Genomic DNA, 23,078 nt, shown 5'->3' with positions numbered 1-23,078 from the left:
AATAATAATGATAAAAGGAATAAAGGGAGGGAAAATTTGATATTAAAAGTTTCTAAACCTCACGACACAATAAAAATAATTGAAATCTGCTCTTTATATATATATATGTTTTTTCCTAAGATCTACATAAAAATGAGAATCAGATTGTACATTTCAGGCACTGAATGCAGCGCTAATTTGTATTCAGCCCCACTGTGATTTGCCTCGTAGCAAATCGGTGCTGATTGAATGTGTGCATGCTCGGCCGACGATGTCAGGTTCGTGAAGCGCGAGCGGGGTAACTGTACTGTACAGGGAGAGCGCGCTGTACGCACACCGCCAGTCTTCAGTGGATGCGAGATGACGGCGCGGGAAGGAGTGCAAAAATAAAAAAAGCTTGGAAGAACACCGGCAAGCGCTCGCGTCACAACAAATGAGATGTGAAGTTTCTGGAACGGGGTCTGTGTTGTCGGGAGAGCACATACAGCCCGTGTCTATTGGCGGGGATAAAGAGCGCCTCAATCGTCTGCAATCATCAAGTTGTGGCTACGGCGTCGCGAGCGTCACGTGGCGAAAACGCAAAAACGGTACTGTTGACTGAGCAGCATGGCTGTACAGCGGAGAACACTAAGATAGGAATGCCATCCGTCGATCTTGTGTGGTTTAATGGGGCTATTATGACATTAAGTGTGTGTATTGTGTGTGTGTGTGTGAGAAACAGCCGATGCTGAGTCATTAGCGCTGTTGCTTTCAGTGTAAGGCATGCTTAATGAGGGGGCATGGCCATGCTGTCGGAGTGATTAGTTACAGTGAAGGCTGAGGGCCAACACCGATTTCTGTGTACATGTGCAGAAGGCAGGCGGGTGGGAGGTGTGTGCATTTCTACATATGGAGGGAAAGAAGGGCCCGGGCTGATAGAACAGCACAGGCAGCACAGTCTTATAAGACATAGCGCGGGCCGGGTTGAACCTAAAAAATTAACCTTTACGACACGGTTGAAAAAGAAACTAATCGTCTCGTTTCATTTGTTGGAGTCTGACTTTTTAATTAACCGACCGGCCGCCCTCCATTTCTCTCAGAGTCGCCGTCTCTTCATCGAGGAATCCCCCCCTTCCTTCATCCTGCGTCTCTCCTGCTTCGGCGCCACGGCGCACACTCTTCATCAAAAACAACACGGGATGCTGAATAGCTATTTTGGGCCAGAAATGACACGGGATTTCATATTGCCATCGACAGAAAAAACTCAAATAATTTCCTCATCGTTGATTCAATTCAGAGCGACGGCGCTGAAGCAGACTACAATGGTGGCCACGACAAAGACGTCTGCAGAAATGCCCACAAACAGCAACAGGAAGAGAGTCATGACAAGCTCAGCTTAACTACCATCCATGAGTGTATCCCAGCAAATCCTGGAAGGGCGAAATACAGGTGGCTCGGATGGTAGAGTAATCTTAAAGTTGCAGGTACGAGTCCCTATCTGTCCACATGTTTAACCGTCTTTTAGCAAGATACTCAACCCCAAACTGAATGTGAATGTGATTAACATAGAAGAGCGATTTGTGGGTCACACGGTTCAAATTAGCTACAGACAACCATTCTCGCCATTACAAGACTGGACAGTTCACCCTCAGTTATTATAGCGGTTACATTTCACACAAATATTCCTTTACAGAAAAACCAAAATCCAATTTTTGCCATTGGACTCATCAATGTGAAAATGTTTTCCGATTGAAACCTCATTTCTGCCCGTTTCAACAAATTGCAAAAGAGAGTCCTCCATATTATAATAGATGTATTAAAATGACTAAAAAATACAAGTTGGGATTGAATTCAAGTGGGATTTTTCCTGGAAGGCGAAAATATGCGGCCGCAACAGTGCTTGAGCTATTGAGTTGAGTACAAAATCTATCTCAGGGAAAAACAAGCTAATTGGATTCACTTCGAAATACGAACGTCTGCGTAAAGATTTATGAGGTTGTTTGATAATAGATTATTTATTTCTGTCTGGGCCAAAGTGAATATGAAACAAGCCAATAAAAGGGCTAAAACCTCCCTGCACTCATTCATTTCATCACATTTTCTTCCTCAAAACAAAATGATAAATGATAAGTTATCCCTTTCCTGATTTGGAAATTTGGCCGGTCAAGGGCAGGATTCGATTGGACATTTTTCCACCAGAGTTCTGGGATTTTCTACGGTCCTGTTATGTCTCGCAAATCGCCACCAAGTGGGTCTGATTACAACGTGGATTTCCTGCAGTCACTTCCCAGCCTGTCGGAGAGCTCTGGCTCACATCCTTCACTTTTCCTCAAAGCCCGTGGACCCGCAAACACATTTCTGAATGAGTCACGCTCAAAATAATAAAGTGTGGGCTTTTCATACGTTTCAACTCTTGGGTTCGCTTGGGGAGCCTTTATGCTTGAATTCCTGCGCTGCGCCTCCTTCCTGCGCAGGAGAGTCTGCAGTTCACTGCGAAGAAAGTGCAGCATCCCCCAGAAGAGAGTCTCGGCGGCGCATTGGAAATTATTTGTCGACCAATCGCTTCATCTCAAACTCTGTCAAGTTGAAGGAAAACCACGGAAAAGCACTTCTATTGTCAGGACTCACCTGTTTTTCCGTCTTTGTGGCTCTTTCATCTTCACTCCATTCTTTTAATGCCCTATTTTCTTTAACTTTCCTCACCCCCCCACCCTCCATCACACCCTCTCCCACTTTTTTTTCTGCTCTCCTCACTGCTTTAGAGTTGGAGGAGTGCTGAGAGGGACTGGCTTTGGTTCAAAACCGCCTTTATGTGGCTGTTCAGTGCGGCTCAGCGGAGCACCCTGCTGTGGCGGGTCTCTTCATTTTTCAAGCTCACGTCTCTCTCTCTCTCTCTCTCTCTTTCACATCGGTCCAGTCCTGCATCTCCCTCAGCGCCGCCCGGATTGCTTCCGGTACCAAAAGCTGAAAGGTAAAACCATCTTTCATCTCCCTCCTCCTCCCCCGTCGTTGAAAAGCTTCGGCTTCTTCAAAGCGTTTAAGCTTTTGCTGGCGTTTCTTTCAAAACACGGTAACTGCAAAGCATGTTCACTTTACAACCTCACTGATCTGTGAGAAAAGACATTATGCAAGAACAAGATAAGCATTTCGACAAAGTGGAGTGAAGAAGGATCACAAGCCTTAATGTTTTATAAGCCCTCTCATCCATTTCTCATGATTTTCCAACGGGTTTTTTTACATCGCTAATCGCTAACGGTGTTGTGTGAACAGCTGTGATATAGCGTGATGACTTTAGCTTCACATAGCTGCTTTTCTCCCGTCCATGTGAAAATGTTAACACAAGCGAACGTGTCCAGACCTCAAAACTTTTCATCGGGGAATCTAAGAACAACATCAGGGACCAACTGTCCAAGGAACTGAGAGGCCCCTCAGTTCACTTCAACAATCAACTCTTTGTTCCCCCACTTGGCTCAAACATCTTTTCTCCAATTCTATTTACTCATTCAGTCAAGGCTAATTCTCTGTCCGTGTCGCCCGGGCACTCTCTGCATCTTCCATTTTTCTCCCTCGCTCTTCCTTCCTTTTACATTTTGTCACCGCCATTGTTTCCTCCTGGAGAGCGCGGCATATTTACCAGCAGGCAGCGGCGGCAAACAAGCCTCCTATTGAATGAGCCGAGCCCTGACGGAGACTTGGAGGAAGGATGAGGATGGAGTGGGGGAGAAAACAAGAGTGAATTCCCTGGATGACTTGCAGATATCGACGGGCAGAAAAACCTCGGTAATTCCATCCCAAGCTTTCCTAAAATTCTCATGTTGACAACTGTTGCATTCAGACTGAAATGACATAAACACCATTTCGTCTGCACACACACATGCTCTCTGGTGACATAATGCCCGAAACTCCATTAAGTAATAAATAATAAACAGTCATTTGCGAAGCAGGCTAAAGCCTATCTGCTGAGTGAAATGGATCCAGCGGGTCATTTCCTCTGAAGAAGCCAGATAATAACCTAAATCAATTAAATACGCTGAGCCGGGACAGAAATCAAAAGCGATCACTTCCTATATTGCTAATATTTAGAGTAAAGGCCATGTCGCAAGCACGGCGATTGGATGAAAGTTCATTTATCTGGCACTGGATCATAGTTTGCTGGCGGACTTGCTGATGGGAAAGCTCAATAAAAAAAAAAAAAATGCCAAGATGTTCCCTTTGATTGAATCTGTCATTTCGTCATCTGAGAAAAGCCGTGTGGGTTTCATGCGTGCATTAAGCTCATTTCCTGCCAACAACCCACAACAACAAAACACTGCACAAGACTGACCCCAACAGCTGGATTTTGCAGCCGTGTCTTTCTCACCTCGAGCTCAAATACACAGAGAGAAAAAATAAGGGGGAGGGGGGAGGGGGGGAGAAAAAATGGAGGCGTCACGATAAACTATGTTCCCCATCACGACCGTTACCTCTTCAACTTTCTGGTCACGTAATCCCGTTTCAAAGTGTATGAATGTCAGTGCAGTTCGACGGCGGCAGCTGTGCAGATCACACACAGTCCACGCTTCTGATTTACGACCCGAAAACGTGACGTTTGAAACGGGCTCCCCGCTAAATAAAGCGCCCTGGTCACGTCGGTAATCATGTCTCCAGTTAAATTTCGCCCGCTGACTCGGTGATTTCCACAGCGCTGAGCGTCGAGGGAACAGAAAGTAGCTTATTAGCCGTTAGCGTCTATAAACAAGCCCACAAAAGAGCAATGGCTGGCAGACAGACACGAGACATGACCCGACTGAGCAAACAGGCTGCACCTGCTGACGGTTTTTGTTTTTTTATCTTCTTCTTCTTTTTCCCTCCTTTCGTCTTTACTGAAACATTTGTCGATGGTGATGTGTCACATGTGTCACAATACAGAAGCCTGTTGATAAGTGCAAGTACCGGATGCACACCAAGTGACTGAGCAGATGTGTAATTTGTGTCATCGCTGAGATTTTCGAGACTTCGTTGGGAGTCGTTTACTGCAACTAGACTTTAAGCAACAAGGCATGTTAACATGAAACAACGTTGGGACTGGTAAAGCAAATTTTGGCGTTTGTTTCTTAATATGTCATATTTCAACCACATTGTATTTGTATGACTAGTGCTTTGGGACTATCGCCCACTTATTCAGCCAAGAAAGCAGCTTGTTTGAGTTGCTTTAAATGGATGGGATGGAGCAGCAAATTATTCAAAGTGAAAAGACACATCAATAGTGATCTCAAGATTACCAGCAACAGCAATCTTCCCCTGTGATCACTTTACCCTGAAAAATGTAGTGAGAGGAGTGATTCGCTGATGATGTGTAGGTTCGGTGGAAATGGGTTGAACTGAATATCTGCCGTCTTGGTGACATCTGGAAACATTACTCGCAGTAGCGAGACATTAATCACCAAGGCATATGCATACATGTGCATATTATAAAGGTACTGCTGCTATAATGTGGCTTGATGATCCATTATTCAGCTGACTTTTGACTTCAGAATTTAAATAATATGTGATGCTTACTGAAATGTAAAGTTTATTTTTATTCTTTTTAATAATTTGAATTAATACATTTGATCTTTCTTCAAATCAGATGATGAAATAAACTCAGCAGATATTATTCCTGCTTTGGAGAGATTTTACCTGAAAAAAAATATCCATAATGTGTTTCTGACCTTTTAATGGCTGTCGTAAGACGATGATTCATTCATTTAAGAAGAATTATGTTTTTTTTTCCCTACCTTTTAGGAACCTCATCGAATCATAAATCTTTTATTTACCCGTCAACAATATTGCTTTGTGTTGTGTTTTGTCAAGGCACTTTATAAATCTCATTTTAAAGAGAGAAAATCCATCATATTCCTTCACTAATGAGTCCAAACACGTAGAACAAAACAGTCTGGCGGGGCGAACCATGAAACATCAGCTTCGTAAGTTATGCATACTTTCAGAATATAGGCACAGCGGAGCACGTACCCACACCTTGTTTGTCCACGGCCTATATGAATATGCTGGCACCCGACGAGATAACAAGGGCATTTCCTATTATGAGCCAGCCTGGGAAAAGGGAAGAGGGAGGTACGCTTTAATTGTAACCAAGACAGATCTCCTTTGTGTGTACGTGTGTGCGTGTTTGTCTGTTTCTGCTCGAGACTGATACCAGGGGTAAAAATGCAGGTTTTCAGGCCACGGAAAACGGAAGGAAAAAGGGGCACGGAGAGAGACTCATGGCAACTCCAGAAAGAGGAATGGAAAGCGGACATATTGAAAGAAAATATGAAGTCACGGTGAGGAGGAGGAGGAGGAGGAGGATTGGAATGCGAGACAAGGTGAAGAGAGAGAAAATTGGAGAGTGTTAGAAGACAAATAAGGTAGGCTGTGGAGACGCTGGAATATAAACTGCAATCGGGCCAACGAACAATGGAAGAGGAGGGAAAAAAAGACAGAGGAGAGACGGTGTAAAACGGTGCTAACTAGCCCGCGGTCCTTGGTGACGGATGAAAGACAATCCACTGCCTCTGCCATTTGTCATCTCGCTGTAAAAAAAACTGCAAAATGCCACCATGTGGAGGACAAGAACTCTCACCTGCATGTGTGTGTGTGTTGCAGCTCTGCCAACATGTGCATAAAATGGCAATAATCACACACACATGGACACACAACCATTGAAGCTCCACTTCTAAACACGGAAACAGTCATTGCTCTGTGTTGAATCTTTGCATAAAGTCCCCGACGGTCCTCTTTCCAGACATAAACACACCATGGGGAGTTCATTTGTCGACAAGCATACGCTGAAGGATGATCCATTCATCTACTGTACGGCTAATTTAGGGTGGAGGTGTTTCACACCCTGGACGGGTCAGGAGTCCATGATAGAGCAAAACATGTGGAGACCAGAAGCCACATGTGACCCCCACTTTAGTGATTATTGGTAGGGACGTTTGATTAAACATTCCCATCAGGATACTTCACTTCCAAGTCCAGCCAGCTTTGGTAAAAGAAAAAAAAATAAATAAGAAAACACAAACGGCAGTGGACAGAGAGATGATCAAAGTGCAAGACCACACAGATGCAGGATATCTCCTCTGTCACACAAGATTTAACAGTCTGATGGCTGAAGGAACAAAAGACCGTTTATCTCCATTGGTGGCGCTGAAAAAAACAAAAAAAAAACCTGCCGGTCCCTCAGGGAACATCAGTCTCCTTGCTGGACAATTATCTGGGAGGATGTACATGCAAATGTACAATTTATGGCCTTGAATTGCTCCACGAGTGGAAAGAGGCACCGCCATCAGGACGGGATTTGATATCGCGTCATAGTTCAATACCTTTTAGTCGCCATTCACGATAGGAGTGTCTTTCACGTGAATCTTGACGGCCAAGTGTCACATGCGCGTCCTGGCCTTCAGATTGCACTTCTCCTGTGAGAGGTAGCTCCTTCCTCCAAAAAACAAGACACATCCTGCTGCCTACCAGCTACAGTTTGAGCGCACCACCCAGAGAAACCTCAAACCGCACTGCAGCCGTCTTTTTATGCAGCCTGTGGCATAAACACACGGTAACCTTGCTAGCAGTGGCAGAGCGCCGCGGCGTTTGTATCGTGCATTCTCTCACACTTCTCAAACAACTGAATAAATTAGTAGGCGGCCTCGTCGTTGCCCGGCGGACAACAGAAACGCAGTTAGAGACGGAGACAAGGACACAACATGCAGAGCAGTGCACGGTGAAGTCCAACAGGCACCGGGAGGCAAACGATTTCCCCAAAAAAGACAGAGATACTGTTCCCGCCGAGACCGAAAAAATTGCCTGTACAGAATACAGATAAGAACGTGTGCTGGTGTGTGTGTGTGTGTGTGTGTGTGTGTGTGTGTGTGTGTGTGTGTGTGTGTGTGTGTGTGTGTGTGTGTGTGTGTGTGTGTGTGTGTGTGTGTGTGTGTGTGTGTGTGTGTGTGTGTGTGTGTGTGTGTGTTGGCATGCAGCTTATACCTGCAGTGCTTTAGCCGGGAGAGTGTAAGAAGAGGATCCCTCCTCCCCTGGGGCGAAATCATACTGTCCCAGCCCTGCAGTGTGAGTGTGTGTGTGTGCTGCATCAGCAGCACTTTACACCAAGTAGAAGTCCCAGCCTGTACACACGCACACACACGCACGCACGCACATTTCACCCATTCACGTCTCCATCACCTCTTCCACACATTCACCAAATCATTTTGTTCACACTGACTCATACGTCGCACTTTCACAACACTTGCCAGACCCCGGAAATGTGTTACAAGTTGCATTTGTGGTGTTAATCGAAAACAGAATCACACTTCCCGCAAACCCTGCTGCTTTCCGTTACCGAGGAGATGTAACCCCTCCCGGTCCTTGGCGCCGGCCCATCTGGGAAGCAACAACAACAACAGCAGGTAGCTGCCCTCCGAAGGAATGAATAAAATGCGCAAACAAAAGGAAGTCACAGCTATCGGAGATCACTTCTGCCGCGTAATCACAACTGAACGACAGAAGCCCGGGCCTGAGAGCCAATAGACTGACTGTGTGGAGTGTAAAACTCAGTGAGGACAGTCGGTTCAGCATGTTTATTCATCTTGAGGCTGATATTAATGTCACCGAGCTCACATTCACTACTGAGATGTTGTAATCATCATCTCCAAAAAAAAAAAAGAGAAAACTGTGACTCATGACAGTAATTGGTTATCAAGTGTGATCTGAGCTCTCCGTGGAAACACATGTTTCCTCTTTGACTGTCTACTACGTTTCTATTCACCTCCACTGTGAAGGAGAGCTTCAGATCTCAAAGCTCAGATTATCTGCAAACTGACAAGCTGGTGAGAGAGGAAACGCCTTCTCAACCCTCTGGAGAGAAGAAAAGATTGACGTTGCTGCAAATCACATACAGGCTGGATGCCGAAGCTCGTGTTTAATATCTGCATTTCTTTATAGTTATGGGAGCAGAGGTGTGCCGAGTGTGTGTGTGTGTGTTTGCATGATCTCTCTGTGCATGCGAGTTGTTTTATTTTTTTCTCAAACGGTCACAGGACTGTATCACAGTGCATCAGGCTGAAAGTCATCTTCCTCTCCCCGCCCTCGACTCGGAGCGTGCTCCAACAACGGGAGGTGAATATATAACAACTTGTGTTACAGACGATTCTTGGGAAGAGGGACTCTGATTTCCCATTAGAGTTTCCTCTGAGGCAACCTCAATTAATTGCATCCACGGCGTTTGCTTGCTCACTCGCTCGCTCTCAACCCAGCCCCTCCGCCTCTGCAGCACCGAGGTGGTTTTGGCGCGCTGCAGCACAGGCTTGACGCACGACGCGAACACGCGGGAGTGGCGCCGCCGAACACGAGGTGGAACAGTCCCCGTTGTCCTGGAGAAAATTGCTCGGGGAGCTTTGAGCCGACGACGTTGTGCTTTTCTATGTAGCTCGTTCATAGGAGAGGTAAATGATGAGAGCGGGGCGGAACCCGACGCTCATTCAAGGAGGTTTGAAGAGTAAAACACATTCAAAGTCTGCGTGTGGACATAAACTCTGAACGGGTTTGCATCTATGCATATGAATCATCGCCGGGTGCGTGAGACGTCTGTGCACACGTTGGCTTTTGCGTCTTTTCAATCGTTATATTCAACGATGGAGAACTAAGTCCGTTTAGATTATGGGGACATGCCTTCCTCATGAGCACACAAAACATTTAGCCGTGTTGTGAATTATTACATATGGAATTGAAGCGGTTTTCAGGTCAGGGAAAGGTTATGCTTCGGGCCAAACGTTGCAAATGTCAGCGTTAGGTCAGTGCCTTACAGTCCTGCCCCTCGGGGACCCCTGGCCTGGATTCTGACATTTGAAGTTTAATTATGGGACTCTTTAGTCAGTGTGGTTCGAAAAAGAGGAGAACTCGTTACAACGGAGAAACTCCTTTCTGTTGTTTTGACAGTGAGGGGACGTGATCAGGCGCAGTTGATGGTTCCTAAACCATCCCGGTTACACTGCGTGACAAATAAACCCGACAAAGCTCGGCTCTCTCCGAGCGAGGCAGTGAAATCTGGCTACAGTTCGGCCCGGGAAGACTCGGCTGAGCGCGATCAGGTGGAATTCCAACAATGGAACAACAATTCCAACAAACAAGTCCTGCTATTAACACACACATGCACGCACACATAAACACGTAAACACACACACACACCTGGGACTATACGCTCCTTCGCTTGGCATACTTTCATAATAAGCTCAGCGGCTTGTCGTGTCAAAGCTGTCGTCACTTATACAAATATACAAGAAATAACTTTCTGACGTCTCTCCCATATCGGTCAACCTTGTCACCCGGTCAGTGATTAACATGTAATAAATAACTCATGAGGCCGGTGGCGTCCCTGCTTTGAATGAGTCGAGACGAGAACTTCCTGATCTCGGCCCGACACGAGCAGGTTAAAAATGAACATCTGTCAGCCGGCTTTATCTTTGTGCTGCCGCGCTCTCACTGAGGGAAATTTGCATTTCTGAGTCGAACCTGTTGAAGATCCGTAAACTCTTTCAAGTGCGCCCTTTGAAGGCTGTGTGCTGGGGTTCCTACTCAAGAAGAGCCACTTCTGTAGCCTCTCATAACTACTGAAAACGCACACACGGTGCCATTTACATTGCGAGGGACAAATGAAAAATCTATTCTGCGGAGGGGAGGGGGGGGGGTCAATAGCGCTGTGGAGACGGAGAGGCGCACCGGTGATAACCCGCCCCGTGCTCCACAGATCAATATCCTCTTTTTTTTTTAATTATCAGAGTTCCTCTCTCATTGTTTATCCTGCTCGTTTGTCAAAGCCGCCGTCTAATGGCTCTTTCTCTCGCTCGGTCCTTTCTCCCCTCGCTGATCGCGTCTCGTTCCGCCTCATTTCTCGCGCCGAACTTTTTCCAACAACCTTCTGGGCGTGAGCAAAGTTGATGGTCGCTTCTCCTTCATAGCGGCATTGCAGACGTTCTCGTCTTGTAGAAATGTATTTGGACGCTATCTGGGTGAGATAAGATCTCATAAACCACAAACCTCCCGCGGACAGAAATACCTCCATAAATGACTAGAACTGTATGAGAGCAACACAGAATACGCACCCGATTCGCTGTTGACTTTGTTTCCTCGAAGGCACTGGTGCAGAGGTATGCTCAGGATTGTCATCGTTATGTATTGAAGTACCATTTAGTATCATCGCCTCTGATTCAGTAGCGCTTGACATCATGGAGTCAAGCTGTCATAGCGAGAGCACAAGACTGCTATAATCGCTGTGAGAGCATTCACGCTGGATGACGCCCCGTCGGTGTCACTGCACTGCCGTTTGGAGGAGCCTCAGGATTAAACACTAATGTTTTCTGCAAAGGTAGGAATAACACACACAAAAACCACTTTCAGATCAGCCCTTGAACCCACAAATGGGCGTTTTCTTAACAGAAAAATGCTTCTATCAGCACGAGGCACATCCCTCAAGCACAGCGTGTCACTAAATAGCTCCACGGGGTTATTTTATGCGTTTACTTGATTCAAACCTACATAGGAGGAGAAAACAAGATGCCTTGGACCTAACAAGCAAACTTGGGCCATGTTTTGTGGCTGCGTGACGACAAGAAGACAGAAATTCTCATCTATCTAATTTTATTTTTCCCCCTCTTTACCGATATAACAGGAAGCCCATTTAAAGTCCAACACAAACACATTTAGCTTCAACATGTCGCTCTGTTTCAGATCAATGACAAAGCAAATACTCTTTGCAGCCACATAATAGCGTTTTCCTCTTTTAAAAAAAATTTAATAAATAAAATAACAGAATGGAGTCAGTCCAGAGCAAACCTGACATTTAACAAACCCTCTCCAGCACTCGGGTTTCTTCCGGGCTCGACACTCGGCCCTCCATTCCCCCAGGTGTGTGTTCCAGACGGACACGGGGATCAAACAGGGTAATTGTAAAACCTGGGGTGTGCAGCCAAACACTCCACCATTTGCCTACCAATGACAGCAATGGGGCTCCTGCTTGTTAAAGCCTAAGTGGGTGTGAAATGTGTGCGTTCGCTTAAACGACATTCTGACAGCCAGTGATGAAAGCTCGGCACGCACGCACGCACGCGCACACGCGCACACACACACACACACACACACACACACACACACACACACACACACACACACACACACACACACACACACACACACACACACACACACACACACACACACACACACACACACACACACACACACACACACACACACACACACACACACACACACACACACACACACACACACACAGAGGTTTCCCCTCCTCAGCTGCAGGACTTTCAGGCTCGGTGCAGCAACTTCTCCATCACACACATGATGAGCAGCTTTACCGAGAGCAGAGGAGCAGCCAGCTGTTCGGGCCGCTCCTCACCCGAATGACACAAACCTTTGGGTCACGGAAATGACTTTCTGCAAAGACGTTTCATCTACCGGCCGCTACAAATCGAAATCCGCCTTGATTTATTGCCTCCTGCCCGGGTGTCGTGTCTGCATATTACACACCTAATTAACAGAAAGGACACAACTCAGTGGTTATGTTTTAACGGACTATTTTTTTTGCTGCTGTCGAGATGGTTTCCGCCGTTCACTCCTCAAGTGTCTTTCTGACAGCTTGAGGCCAGCCGGGGAATCGAAACACAAGGAAACAAGCCCATTTATGACCATTTTCACTCAGAATCACACTGGGAATGGAAATTTGCATTGCAATGAAAGATGAAGAAGATGACACTTTTAGGAAGGTGGCAACGTGCTGCGATGGAAACAACCATCATGCAAGAACCATTGGGAAACGCAATTCAACACTCATCTGTACCGGTGCAATAATTTGGTTTAAAAAAAAAAAAATAAAAAAAATCTCTTGCGATGACTGGAGGCGCTTTTCGTCGTCACTCATCTCCTGACAGCTGCACGCACCCCGCCTCAGCTCCTTCCAAATTCCAGCATTAAGGAGCAAGCTATGAATACTCCGGAGTTAAAAATGTCACAACCCATTTGTCGTCCTTTTACATTCACAACCGAGCAGAGTGACGGAGGTCTGACCTGACACACGTCCCATTATGACCCTATGAGCTGTAAAGCCACCAGTATTTTTTTTTTTAATAAAGGTTTTTAAATCCGTCTTCCTTGTTGGCTGAAATACTGAAAGGCATTCACTGGTGCTGAAAAAAAGAGAGCTAATTTTAGGCTTGTTAACTGATCAATGGTTCAAAAGCCTCTACTGTGACCATATAGTCACTTCCTTATCAAGAGATGTTGTCTAAAAAAAAAAAAAAAAAACCTCAAAAACAACGATTCGTTAATGTTTAGCCTGTAACACAAGGAAGTGCAGTGGATGCAGAGGGAAGCTTAAACAAAGTGCGAACTGTGTTTGCTGTCAACTTCTGTGAGAGCCAGACTGCTGCTGTGTGAACGGTCTGCCAACATATTCAACAACTGAACCATCAGTCTGAAGGGAGAAGGAGGGAGGGAGGGGGGTTAAAAAGAGAGAGCTGACAGAGTGTGAAAAGAGAGTGTTTACTCATTTGGCAGGTGAGGAAACTGAGGGGGAAATTCTGAATCACAATCGCAGAGAGGGGCGGCTGCGGAATATGAGCTTCTGTCTCATCTGCATGGTGCACTGTGTGTGTGTGTGTGTGTGTGTGGTGCACCCGTGCATGCATGCATGACATAGAGGAAGAACGAGCATCCTTGTCAGGCTGCATCCACACGCATGACCATCTCCGCCCGGAGGGAAGTGAAGTGCAGTGCAGAAACAAATACAGCCACATCTGCAACTTATAGGGATGAGATACATACGCTGAACTGGGTGAGGCGCACTCTGCGCGGGCACGCACACACACACACACACACACACACACACACACACACACACACACACACACACACACACACACACACACACACACACACACACACACACACACACACACACACACACACACACACACAAAATTAAGTTTTAGGACAAAACAGGTACGTCTGCAACCTCGAAATGCGCTGCTCAGTACACATGAAGAGCATGCAATAAGCAGCATGTGTATGTGTGTGGCCGTGGTGATGTGGAGCTTTGCGGTGCAGTGCTGGAAATGCACCATCCTGAGTTTTTTTTTTTTTTTGCTGCAACTGAATGCAGCTGCAGGTTTTTTTTTTTTTTAGGAATGTGCAATCCAAGCCAAACAAAAACCAACCTTAGAAAAGCAGCAGCAGCAAGTACTAGTTGTGCACGAAGAGGAGGATGTGCAGCGGAGGGCAACAAGTCTCCTGCCTCAGCTCGTCTGTCACCGCTCGTTTGGCTCCGGAGCGACCAGCGACCTGCCGCAGTCACAACTCGGTAACTTTCCTCGCCCCCCCTCCCTCCTCATCCCCGGTCCCTCTCCACACACACACACACACAGTCCAACCCCGCCGCTCCACGGACCGACAACAACAATCAAACATCAGGGCAACTACGCAACTTGCAAACACGGAGATGTGGAGATGGCAAAAGGAGCAACTCACCAGGAAAGAGCGCAGCATTCAGCGGCTGCTTGTGAGTGGGGGGGGGGGGAGAGAAAGTGCCAGGAGCGGGGGTAGAGCTCACATTGGAGGGGAGGGTAAGGGGGGAGCCGCGGGGTTGGAGGAGGACGGACACACGGAGCGACGCGACTCGTTGTTCTCCGCCGAGCTGCGCGCATTTCAGGACGCCGCACAGAGAACCGGGAGCTCCACTCACTTCAGCGCCGCTCCGCTCCGCTCTGCGCTCTGCTGCCGAGTCCCACAGTCCGCCTGGACTCCGCTGCCACCAGGGGGAGGAGGGGGAAGGGGAGGGGCTGGAGGCAGCGGCGCCGCACGGCTTTCTGGGAAATGAAGTTCTATTTGAGTCCAACTGGCTTGGCCATAAAAACGGTAAAAATAACTACTACAAGACCACCACTACTACTACTACTACTACTACTACTACTACTACTACTAATAATAATAAGAATAATATTAGAAATAGAAATAATAATATATGCGCACTAAATGACTGAAAAATTTGAACAACAAAAAATACAAGTATAGTGGCTGAAACAAAAAAATTGCAAACGTGAAAACGTCCCCTTATTTTGATGATTAATTACATTTTGCACGTCCAGGCTAATTCCATTTGGTAGAAAGTGGGTAAAAAGGCTCTGTCGGTCATAAAGTTTGTAGAACACTGGTCTACACCATTTGAACCATTGTTTGATTTTTATTTTTTTATTTTTTTATTTACTCAACTTAATCTTGCTTTTGTTTTGTTGTAATACCTGGGTTTGCACTGCGTTTTGTATTTATTTATTTTTGGCGGCTATGTTTTAAATTGCTTGGGTGTCTGATATTGTCATTCCCAAAGTCTCAGTCCTTTCACTCACACCAAATTCCAGGCTTCTTGTTTGTGTTAACTTTTTTTTTAAATAATAATAATAAACGGTATTATTGATAAATGCATTTAAAATCCAAAGTCAGACGCTTTCAATTTGAAGAAAATATCTCGTAAGTCTTTATAAGACTATGATTGATGTCAAAATTACATTTTAATTTTACACTTGAGCTTATTATCATGGTTTGAATCTGTCTACTACACTTTAAAGAAATTCACTTCTGAAGCATTTAATGAGGTGATAATGCTTTCATCTTCCAATTGATTGTTTCTATTTGACTACTTTTAAAAAATGCAAAAGTACAAATAGCAGAGACAATTTCCCAGTCTTTCCCACAGCCGAAGAACCACTGGTTGTTTTTACATTATAGCACTCACTTGTTAAATAATAAAGCACATTTATGAAAGTCTCTACACAGACTGTTGTTTATATGGTTGATATTTGAGGATATTAAAGTTTCTGCTCTTGGCAGAGACGCCTGTTTGCAGCGTTAAACAAAACATGCCCCAGGATGTCAACGGAAAGTGGGTTTTTTTCATGTGATACTGATTTATGATCTCCATGATTTATGAGTCTCATGTTAATCCAGTGATTGATAGATTGGAGAGAAGCCCATACAATTTAGGTTTGTGTTGTTTTGAGTGCACTCTTCTTACATCTTTCCAGTTTTGCGTGTGATAGTGTGATTTTGTGTCGTGAATAGTCAGGACTCCTCTTAGTTCCTCAGCTTTGACTGTAATAAATAGCAAAGTGCCACTTCCGTGCAGATTCTGCATGTGTGTGTGTGTGTGTGTGTGTGTGTGTAGTCTCCAGGGGAAACACCTTTTCTCCAGAAGTGAATTTACTGGTAGTACCACCTCTTGAAACCCCTCTGGGCGTTCACTCGCATATTGTTACAATCTTTCCTGATTCATTCTTTCAAGTGCAGCCGCTCTATATTTAACACTCCGATAGGATCACAGCTTCCACAATCTATATTCATACCCAACACGGCGCTCAGCCGAGGTGTAGAAAACTGCGAGTAACAATGCAGGACACACTGAGTCACGTTATCGCACAAAAGAAGTGAAAGCAGATATAGTAGTAGTATTGATAGTGAGTAAACACTCCCTGAAGTCCCACAAAGTGCAGCGACGGAGGCCCACTAATAGTTTTAAATAGGACATGTGTCCCGAACACCACAGTTTCCTCATCGGACCATTTCATAACTTATTATTGTGCTCAGGCAGAGACCTTGATAGAGTAAATCCTGCACCAAGACAATACCTTTCTTTTTTCTTTGAGGTCAACAGGCCCCTTGAGGATTTATTGTTTTTGATAAATTCCCCCCTCCAACCCGCCCCCCCTACCACTTTCTTATTGGTGTACTCACTGTACAGTTCCAGATACCATTTAATAAATGTGTGTGTGAGTGCACACCGTGCATGTGGGGTGTGTAGAGGAAATGCTTCTGCCTCGCAGTAGCTGCGCATCTAAATTTAGAGGCCCCGTAGCCTCCCCACTGTCCAACTGTCACCGGTTGGGTCGGACTGCAAGACGTCCAGGAAGAGGGGCTGGAGGCGTGTTGAAGCCTGGAGAAATTGTGCGGGGGCCCAAGAGCCGTCGATCCGGGAACTTGTTTTTCACACGACCTGAAAAATAGTGTGCTTATAAATACCCTCGGCCATAGCGAACAAGGGTCAAGGAAGTGTAAATGCAGAGGTCAATGCAGAGAGGGTACATAAGGACATTAGTGTGCACTTTTCCCCCCCCCTCTCTCTCTCTCTCTCTCTCTCTCTCTCTCTTCAGTCACAAGAAATATGTGTTTAAAGAAAGACAATAAATCTGAGAAGACAATACAAAGCGTGAGGTGTACTCTTTTCGTTAAGAATTCAACTTGACCATCTCAACCGCACATTTGTTGTTCGTAGTCAATGTTTTCTTCATGCAATAATTAAATCCAACTCAAGTGCTCACTCAGGAAAAAAAAAATCTTTAACGTATTATCGCCTCTGACATTTTTTTTTTCTTCCCCCGTCTGGTATTGATGTTTTTAACCCGTGCAGGAAGCAGCATTTGCTGGGGACCACTTCCTGTCCTTTCTGTCTATTTGATTATGAGACATGTCCGTTTGATTGTCTATTTGCCGAAGAGCACCTCCTTTATTGACTCAGTTCCTGACAGACCCACCATCCGCGTTGCTCGCCCTTCAACATAATTCTGCTCTCTGGCACGGCGATGATTACAGGAAGGTGTCAATGTTGGTTTTCTTGAGTTTGCTTTAAACATCTTTGTCATGGGATTGTGAAAAAGATGCTTTAGTTTACCTTGCTTGAATACATTTGCTGATCATTTCCATCTTAACTACATTTTCCATTGGACAAAGACAAAACATTATTCAAATCATTAAGTGTTAAACTATACAAGCCCCTTAAGCAGTCTGTTTCTGTGAGAAAGAACATCTTCCTTATACATATATGTGTAATTCTGAAATATATTGAAAAGAATCAATGGATAACTTGTTGAAGGTTTGTACTTTGTTTTGAAAGAAAACAATACCTCTTTTGTTACCTACAAAAACTGAGGACATTTGTTTCGGATCAATTACTTCTTAGTCGTCGCTTGATCGTGTCGTACATGTTGCCACATTTGTGAGAAACATGCATTTGTGGGATGATCTGAAGACACGAGCGTGAGCGATGCTTCTTCTTGACGTGTGTCTTTCTTGAGCGTCTCAGGCTCTACATTGATCCACAGACTTTAATTATTTTGTTACATTCATCTGTGATTCCGAACTATTAGAAATTATTTACTATTCTAACAGTATATTAAACCCCCTCATTTATATCAACATATAGACTTTCCCAGCTGTAAATTGTTGATCCTTTGGCTCCCCCTAGTGGTTCCGTGGAGCGGCGTCGCTCTGTGGAGGTCAGAGGTCACCGCGGCAGAAAAACATGGCGGCGTCCAAGAAGGCAGCCGTGGTGCTGAAGGCGGTGAAGAACATCACGGTGCAGTTCTGTCCTTTCGAGCCCAACGTCCGCGCCACACGGTGAGAAACAGCAGTTTAATGTCGTATTTTTCCTCCGGTCGTAGTTTAAACAGACTACAATGAGGTCAAACGTTACATTTTGAGCATTTATGCTCCGTCAATGACAGCGAGCGTCACTTGTTTACCTGACTGAAGTCACCAAGTTGCGCTTTAAAACTGCGGTATTCAGATTTCTGGCACGCTAAACCCACACTCACAATAGAATGTGGTGTTTTTTAAATTTGGGTTCTCGTTTGTGTTCATAGCTGTGAGGCTTGACTCCTTGTAGCGACGGAAATGGTTTGTTTTTTACGTTGACATTTGGAGTTTCGCAGCGGAAATAATGCAAACAAAGGAGAATCAACATGAATGAAGAAATAACGAAATTTACAGTATAATAAAAATATAATATACTATTTAAATTGGTAGACAGATCTGTTTCAACGAAAGAGACATATGCAGATATAAGCAATTTGGCCGTTGTAAACAATTTATGATTTAGTACTGAGATCCATCTTCCTTTACAGATTATACCTGTGATTAAATTGAATTGATTTAGATAGACCTATACTGACATCTGCATTATTTACAACGCATTTATCAGACATGTTTCTTTAATAAAGGAAGTGGTGTTTTGATTAATAGCTCAAGCAGAATTTAAATCAGATATATCAAACACATTTTTTGCTCTTTATTCAGGAGCCTTGTTTGATCTTAGCTGTGTTGTCCCAGTCAAACGTTAAAGTAGTTGCTTATAAATACAGACAATTGACACATTTTTGTGCAAACAAAAAACAAAAAGATTACAATCTGAAAATCTTCCAGCTGTAATCTTCACTTTTCAGGCTGAGCCATTTCTCCGTCCTTCATTGTGTTTGTTGTCACAGTGTGGAATACAACTTAAGTATTTTTGATCATTAAAAGGTAGCTTGTAGAATCTTGCTATAATCTATTTATCAGTTTTTGGTCTCTGTGTTCCGTCTGTTAATCCTGCTAAAATCGTGCAACCCTTTGTAAACAAATCAGATATCGAAGATACTTATGTAAAAAAAAGATGCTTTTAATACCTTCTTTGATAAACTAACCTGTGGCCTGCATGGGTCACTCATCTGATGAAGACCCTGTTGTTGTAATACCTTATATAAGTACTCAACTTTTAAGTAGAGTCTTCGATTAGTGGATTCTAATCTAAGAATTTTAATATACTCACCACTGCTGAGGTGCATACAGCTAATATGTGTGTGTTTTTCCCCTCCCTCCTGCTCCACAGAGAGTTTTTGGCCCTGGTGGGCTCGGAGAAGGCCCGGTCCACCAACATGAACTGTGAGGTGATCCCCGTGGTGAAACACGACAAATCTGAGCCTGTTGTCAAAGTCACTTTTAGTAAGTTTACTGTTATTTGCTCCATCGACACACTTGAGAAAAAATGATACGTCCAAAGTTTGGTCGCTGTCAAGGCAAACGTCTGTTTCTAAACCCACCCGGTGCACTTTTAGTAGTTCAGAGCAGGCAGACAAAAAGCCTCAACGTCTCACGTGACCTTGTCCTCTAAATTTCCTGTTTTCGTGCAATCAGCATCATTCACAATCGGTGAGTCAAGGTTGACGACCAATTGAGGCGTGGGCCACAGATCTCAGCTCCGATGAACCTGACTGTGCGCGACGTGACTTTTTCCTCTATGGAGTTGACTTGTTGTGTCCTCGTGAGTCACCACAGTGTGTCTCTGGCCTTCTTTCCACAGCGGACGGAGAGACGCTGCAGATAAAAGGGACACACCTGAGCGGCGGTGAGATGCTGAGCGCGTTCCAGTCCCGCTGCGCCGCTAAAGACCCTCAGGGGAAACCGGCAGCCAAAAAATGACCCTCAGTCATATTTCTGTGTATTGTATTTATTTGTGTATACAGTTTAACAATGTACAATAAAACCATGTCATTCAATGTAAACGGTGATGGTGAACTTTGGATTTAACAATGACACACATTTAGACATGAATTAACGCCAGCTATTTTTAAGTTAATCCACATTACGGGCATCGACTTGAATGAAAACATTCATACTGTGTTACTGTTCATACATGTTGGAAAAAGTGACAAAGGATATGTAAATATACATCATTAAAAAAAAAAGGAGCAAATGATTCAGACCAATCCCTCTGTCTTCCACACAGACAATGCTCAAACTCAGAGACATCAACAGACACTCGTGTGTGCAAGAAGAACATGCAAACTAGGGCTAGTCTAATTTGTTTTCTTTTTCATTGTCCAAACATTGTCAATAATTCCCTGTTTCAGTAATATTTGATCTGGTTCTGATATTTTACCAATTTTTTTTTAAAGAACAGAAGGCAAAATGCATACCTTGTGGGGTTAATTATGGTTGCACTAATGATAGAATGAATAAATAAATAAATAATAAAAGGCTGGCTACAGAAAGACACACACAGTGAAGCTGTGTGTGGATCACACATTATACACTCAACGATGGCGATTTAGATATTTACAACCACAACTTCAAAAGGAGAAAGGAAAGGAAAACAGATTTGACACAAAGACTTTGAATCATCCACTGTAATCTGTCCATTATTCTTTATTCAGTTGATGTTTTGTCACTTTAGCGCTTGTAAAAGTTTCCTCTTTAGCTTTATCGTGCTATATAAATTTAGAGAGTTAAAAGTTTATTACAATAAGACGTTATATGTTACATTTCCATTAATTAGAACCAATAATCGCAGCACCGCCCGATAAAAAAAAAAATCTGTTTTGGAGCTTCGTTGTGATCGGACGTGATACAACGCATCAGAGGGAGGAAGAGGGCGGGGTTTGCTCGGCTCTGCTGTGACGTCGCGTGCTGTGATTGGCTGATGATAAAGCGGAGCAGCCCTTTAAAAGCGCAGCGAGCGAGTTTCCCACCGTGGAGGAGAGTCCAGAGTCGCCGCACTGGTCTGTTTGTTTGGAGGATAACATCCACCGCAGTCTGCAAATATGGTCGAGAAGTTTGTTGGGACGTGGAAGATGATTTCCAGCGAGAATTTTGATGATTACATGAAAGCAATCGGTGAGAAAAATTATAGTTGTAAAAACACCACCAGCTGATAACTATCGTTCTGTTTATTTTCTTAACATGTAATTTATATTTCATGCACCTTTTGCCCTGCAGGAGTGGGATTCGCGATCCGGCAGGTGGGAAACCGGACTAAGCCCAATTTAATAGTGTCGGTGGACGATCAGGGGCTCATATCTCTGAAGTCTCAGAGCACCTTCAAAACTACTGAAATCAAGTTCAAGCTCAACGAGCCCTTTGAGGAGACCACCGCAGACGACAGGAAGACCAGGGTTAGTGCCTCCAGATGTTCAGAGAATAATAATAAAAAAAAACAAAAAACAAAAACAAAATTGAGATCAATCAAAACCTGACTGTCTCGTTTGTGCCCTGCAGACTGTGGTGACTCTGGAGAATGGCAAGCTTGTGCAGAAACAGAGCTGGGATGGCAAAGAAACGAATATCGAGAGGGAGATCTCGGATGGGAAATTGATAGCGGTAAGGGTAATGTTGTCTGACTGACAAATTCTCCCCTGTATAGCCCTGCAGCCTTTTCCAGCCTTCACAATATGAACCGCTATTTTTATTTATTTATCTTAACTTCGCCTATTAAAGGGATTCTGATCTTGTAGTTTGAGGTGACACTGTTGGATTCCCCCCCCCCCCCCCCCCCCCCCTTTCCAATCTCAATGTTGATACCTTTAATTTAATGAATTCTAAATAGTTTATTATAGGGCACAGGTCATTGACCCCTGCTCTACTAACTTTCCACTGGAACAGATCATGTTTCCTCATGATTTTGAAACAAATTAGATTTTGCTAGGTTATTGACTTTTTATGCAAATAGTCTTAAAGTATTTTGTCGTCTATATTTGACTAACATTTACAAAACAAAAGTACCTCATGAGGGTTTATGTGTTTTGGTAATGTGATGCAAACTTCTGCTCTTCCCCACTTCCCCTGCTTCCACACTTTCAAAACGTGTGCTTTCAGATACTTGCACTGGCCTAATCTTTGTAATCCTTCACAGAAATGCATTATGGGAGACGTGGTTGCAGTGAGGATGTACGTGAAGGAGGCATGATGGAGTCGTTTTCAGCTCCCCCCCCTCCCACCCTGCGGCCCCCCCCAACCCACTTGTTTGATGCATTGCTGGATGACAGGCTCAGTTCAATGAGCGCAATACCAAACTGAAAGCACTGGCGTGTTCTGCTCTCCTTTTTCTTTATCCTCACTCTGTTGCCAAACACCAAATCCCGTGCCACCGTTCTCCATGACACATCCGGCTTCATTTGGAATTGTTGTGGTGATCTGAATAAACATTTAAAATTTGTGAGAATGTCTTTGTGAGTTTCTATCATTGGTGGTCCGTCGGTCTGAAGTCTATTAACTGTGTAACATCCAGCTTCAATTCCACCATGCTTGAAAGCTTTCCAGACATTGCAGAGGAATGCTGTACAAATATGCGCTCTAATGGGAACACGGTAAATCTTAAGAAGCTGATCTCTTGACTTTAATGATATACATTCCCACAAAGTGTTATTACTCCACAAGGACTGGTTAATTGCAGCTGCATTGGATTCTACAGTTCAGTTATTTTGGGCAGGGTAAAAAAAACAATCTAAAAGATCCACACTCCC

General features: G+C 44.4%; 3 protein-coding genes across 5 annotated transcripts in view; 2 read left to right on the top strand and 1 right to left on the bottom strand.

Moving 5' to 3' along the window:
* pag1 (phosphoprotein membrane anchor with glycosphingolipid microdomains 1) overlaps positions 1-14,738 on the bottom strand; it is a 48,739-nt gene extending 34,001 nt beyond the window's left edge. For all 3 annotated transcript variants that reach the window (XM_080515912.1, XM_080515911.1, XM_080515914.1), the window contains exon 1: positions 14,506-14,738. The gene's annotated coding sequence lies outside the window, so the exon portion shown is untranslated. The remainder of the gene's footprint in view (positions 1-14,505) is intronic.
* Positions 14,739-18,325: 3,587 nt separating this feature from the next.
* mrpl53 (mitochondrial ribosomal protein L53) lies at positions 18,326-20,331 on the top strand (the record flags this gene model as incomplete). Its single annotated transcript, XM_080516452.1, has 3 exons — positions 18,326-18,420; positions 19,670-19,782; positions 20,141-20,331. The coding sequence occupies 3 exons, from the start codon at positions 18,326-18,328 to the stop codon at positions 20,257-20,259; spliced, it is 327 nt and encodes a 108-aa protein (XP_080372578.1). The 3' UTR covers positions 20,260-20,331.
* Positions 20,332-21,312: 981 nt separating this feature from the next.
* Positions 21,313-22,771, top strand: fabp4a (fatty acid binding protein 4a). Its single transcript, XM_080515508.1, has 4 exons — positions 21,313-21,453; positions 21,556-21,731; positions 21,835-21,936; positions 22,469-22,771. The coding sequence occupies exons 1-4, from the start codon at positions 21,381-21,383 to the stop codon at positions 22,520-22,522; spliced, it is 405 nt and encodes a 134-aa protein (XP_080371634.1). The 5' UTR covers positions 21,313-21,380; the 3' UTR covers positions 22,523-22,771.
* The last annotated feature ends 307 nt before the right edge of the window (positions 22,772-23,078 follow it).

This window comes from Blennius ocellaris (genome assembly GCF_963422515.1).
Source record: "Blennius ocellaris genome assembly, chromosome: 20".
Lineage (NCBI taxonomy): Eukaryota > Metazoa > Chordata > Actinopteri > Blenniiformes > Blenniidae > Blennius > Blennius ocellaris.
The sequence above is the reverse complement of the archived record's forward strand: the minus strand, read 5'-3'. Positions and strand labels throughout refer to the sequence as shown.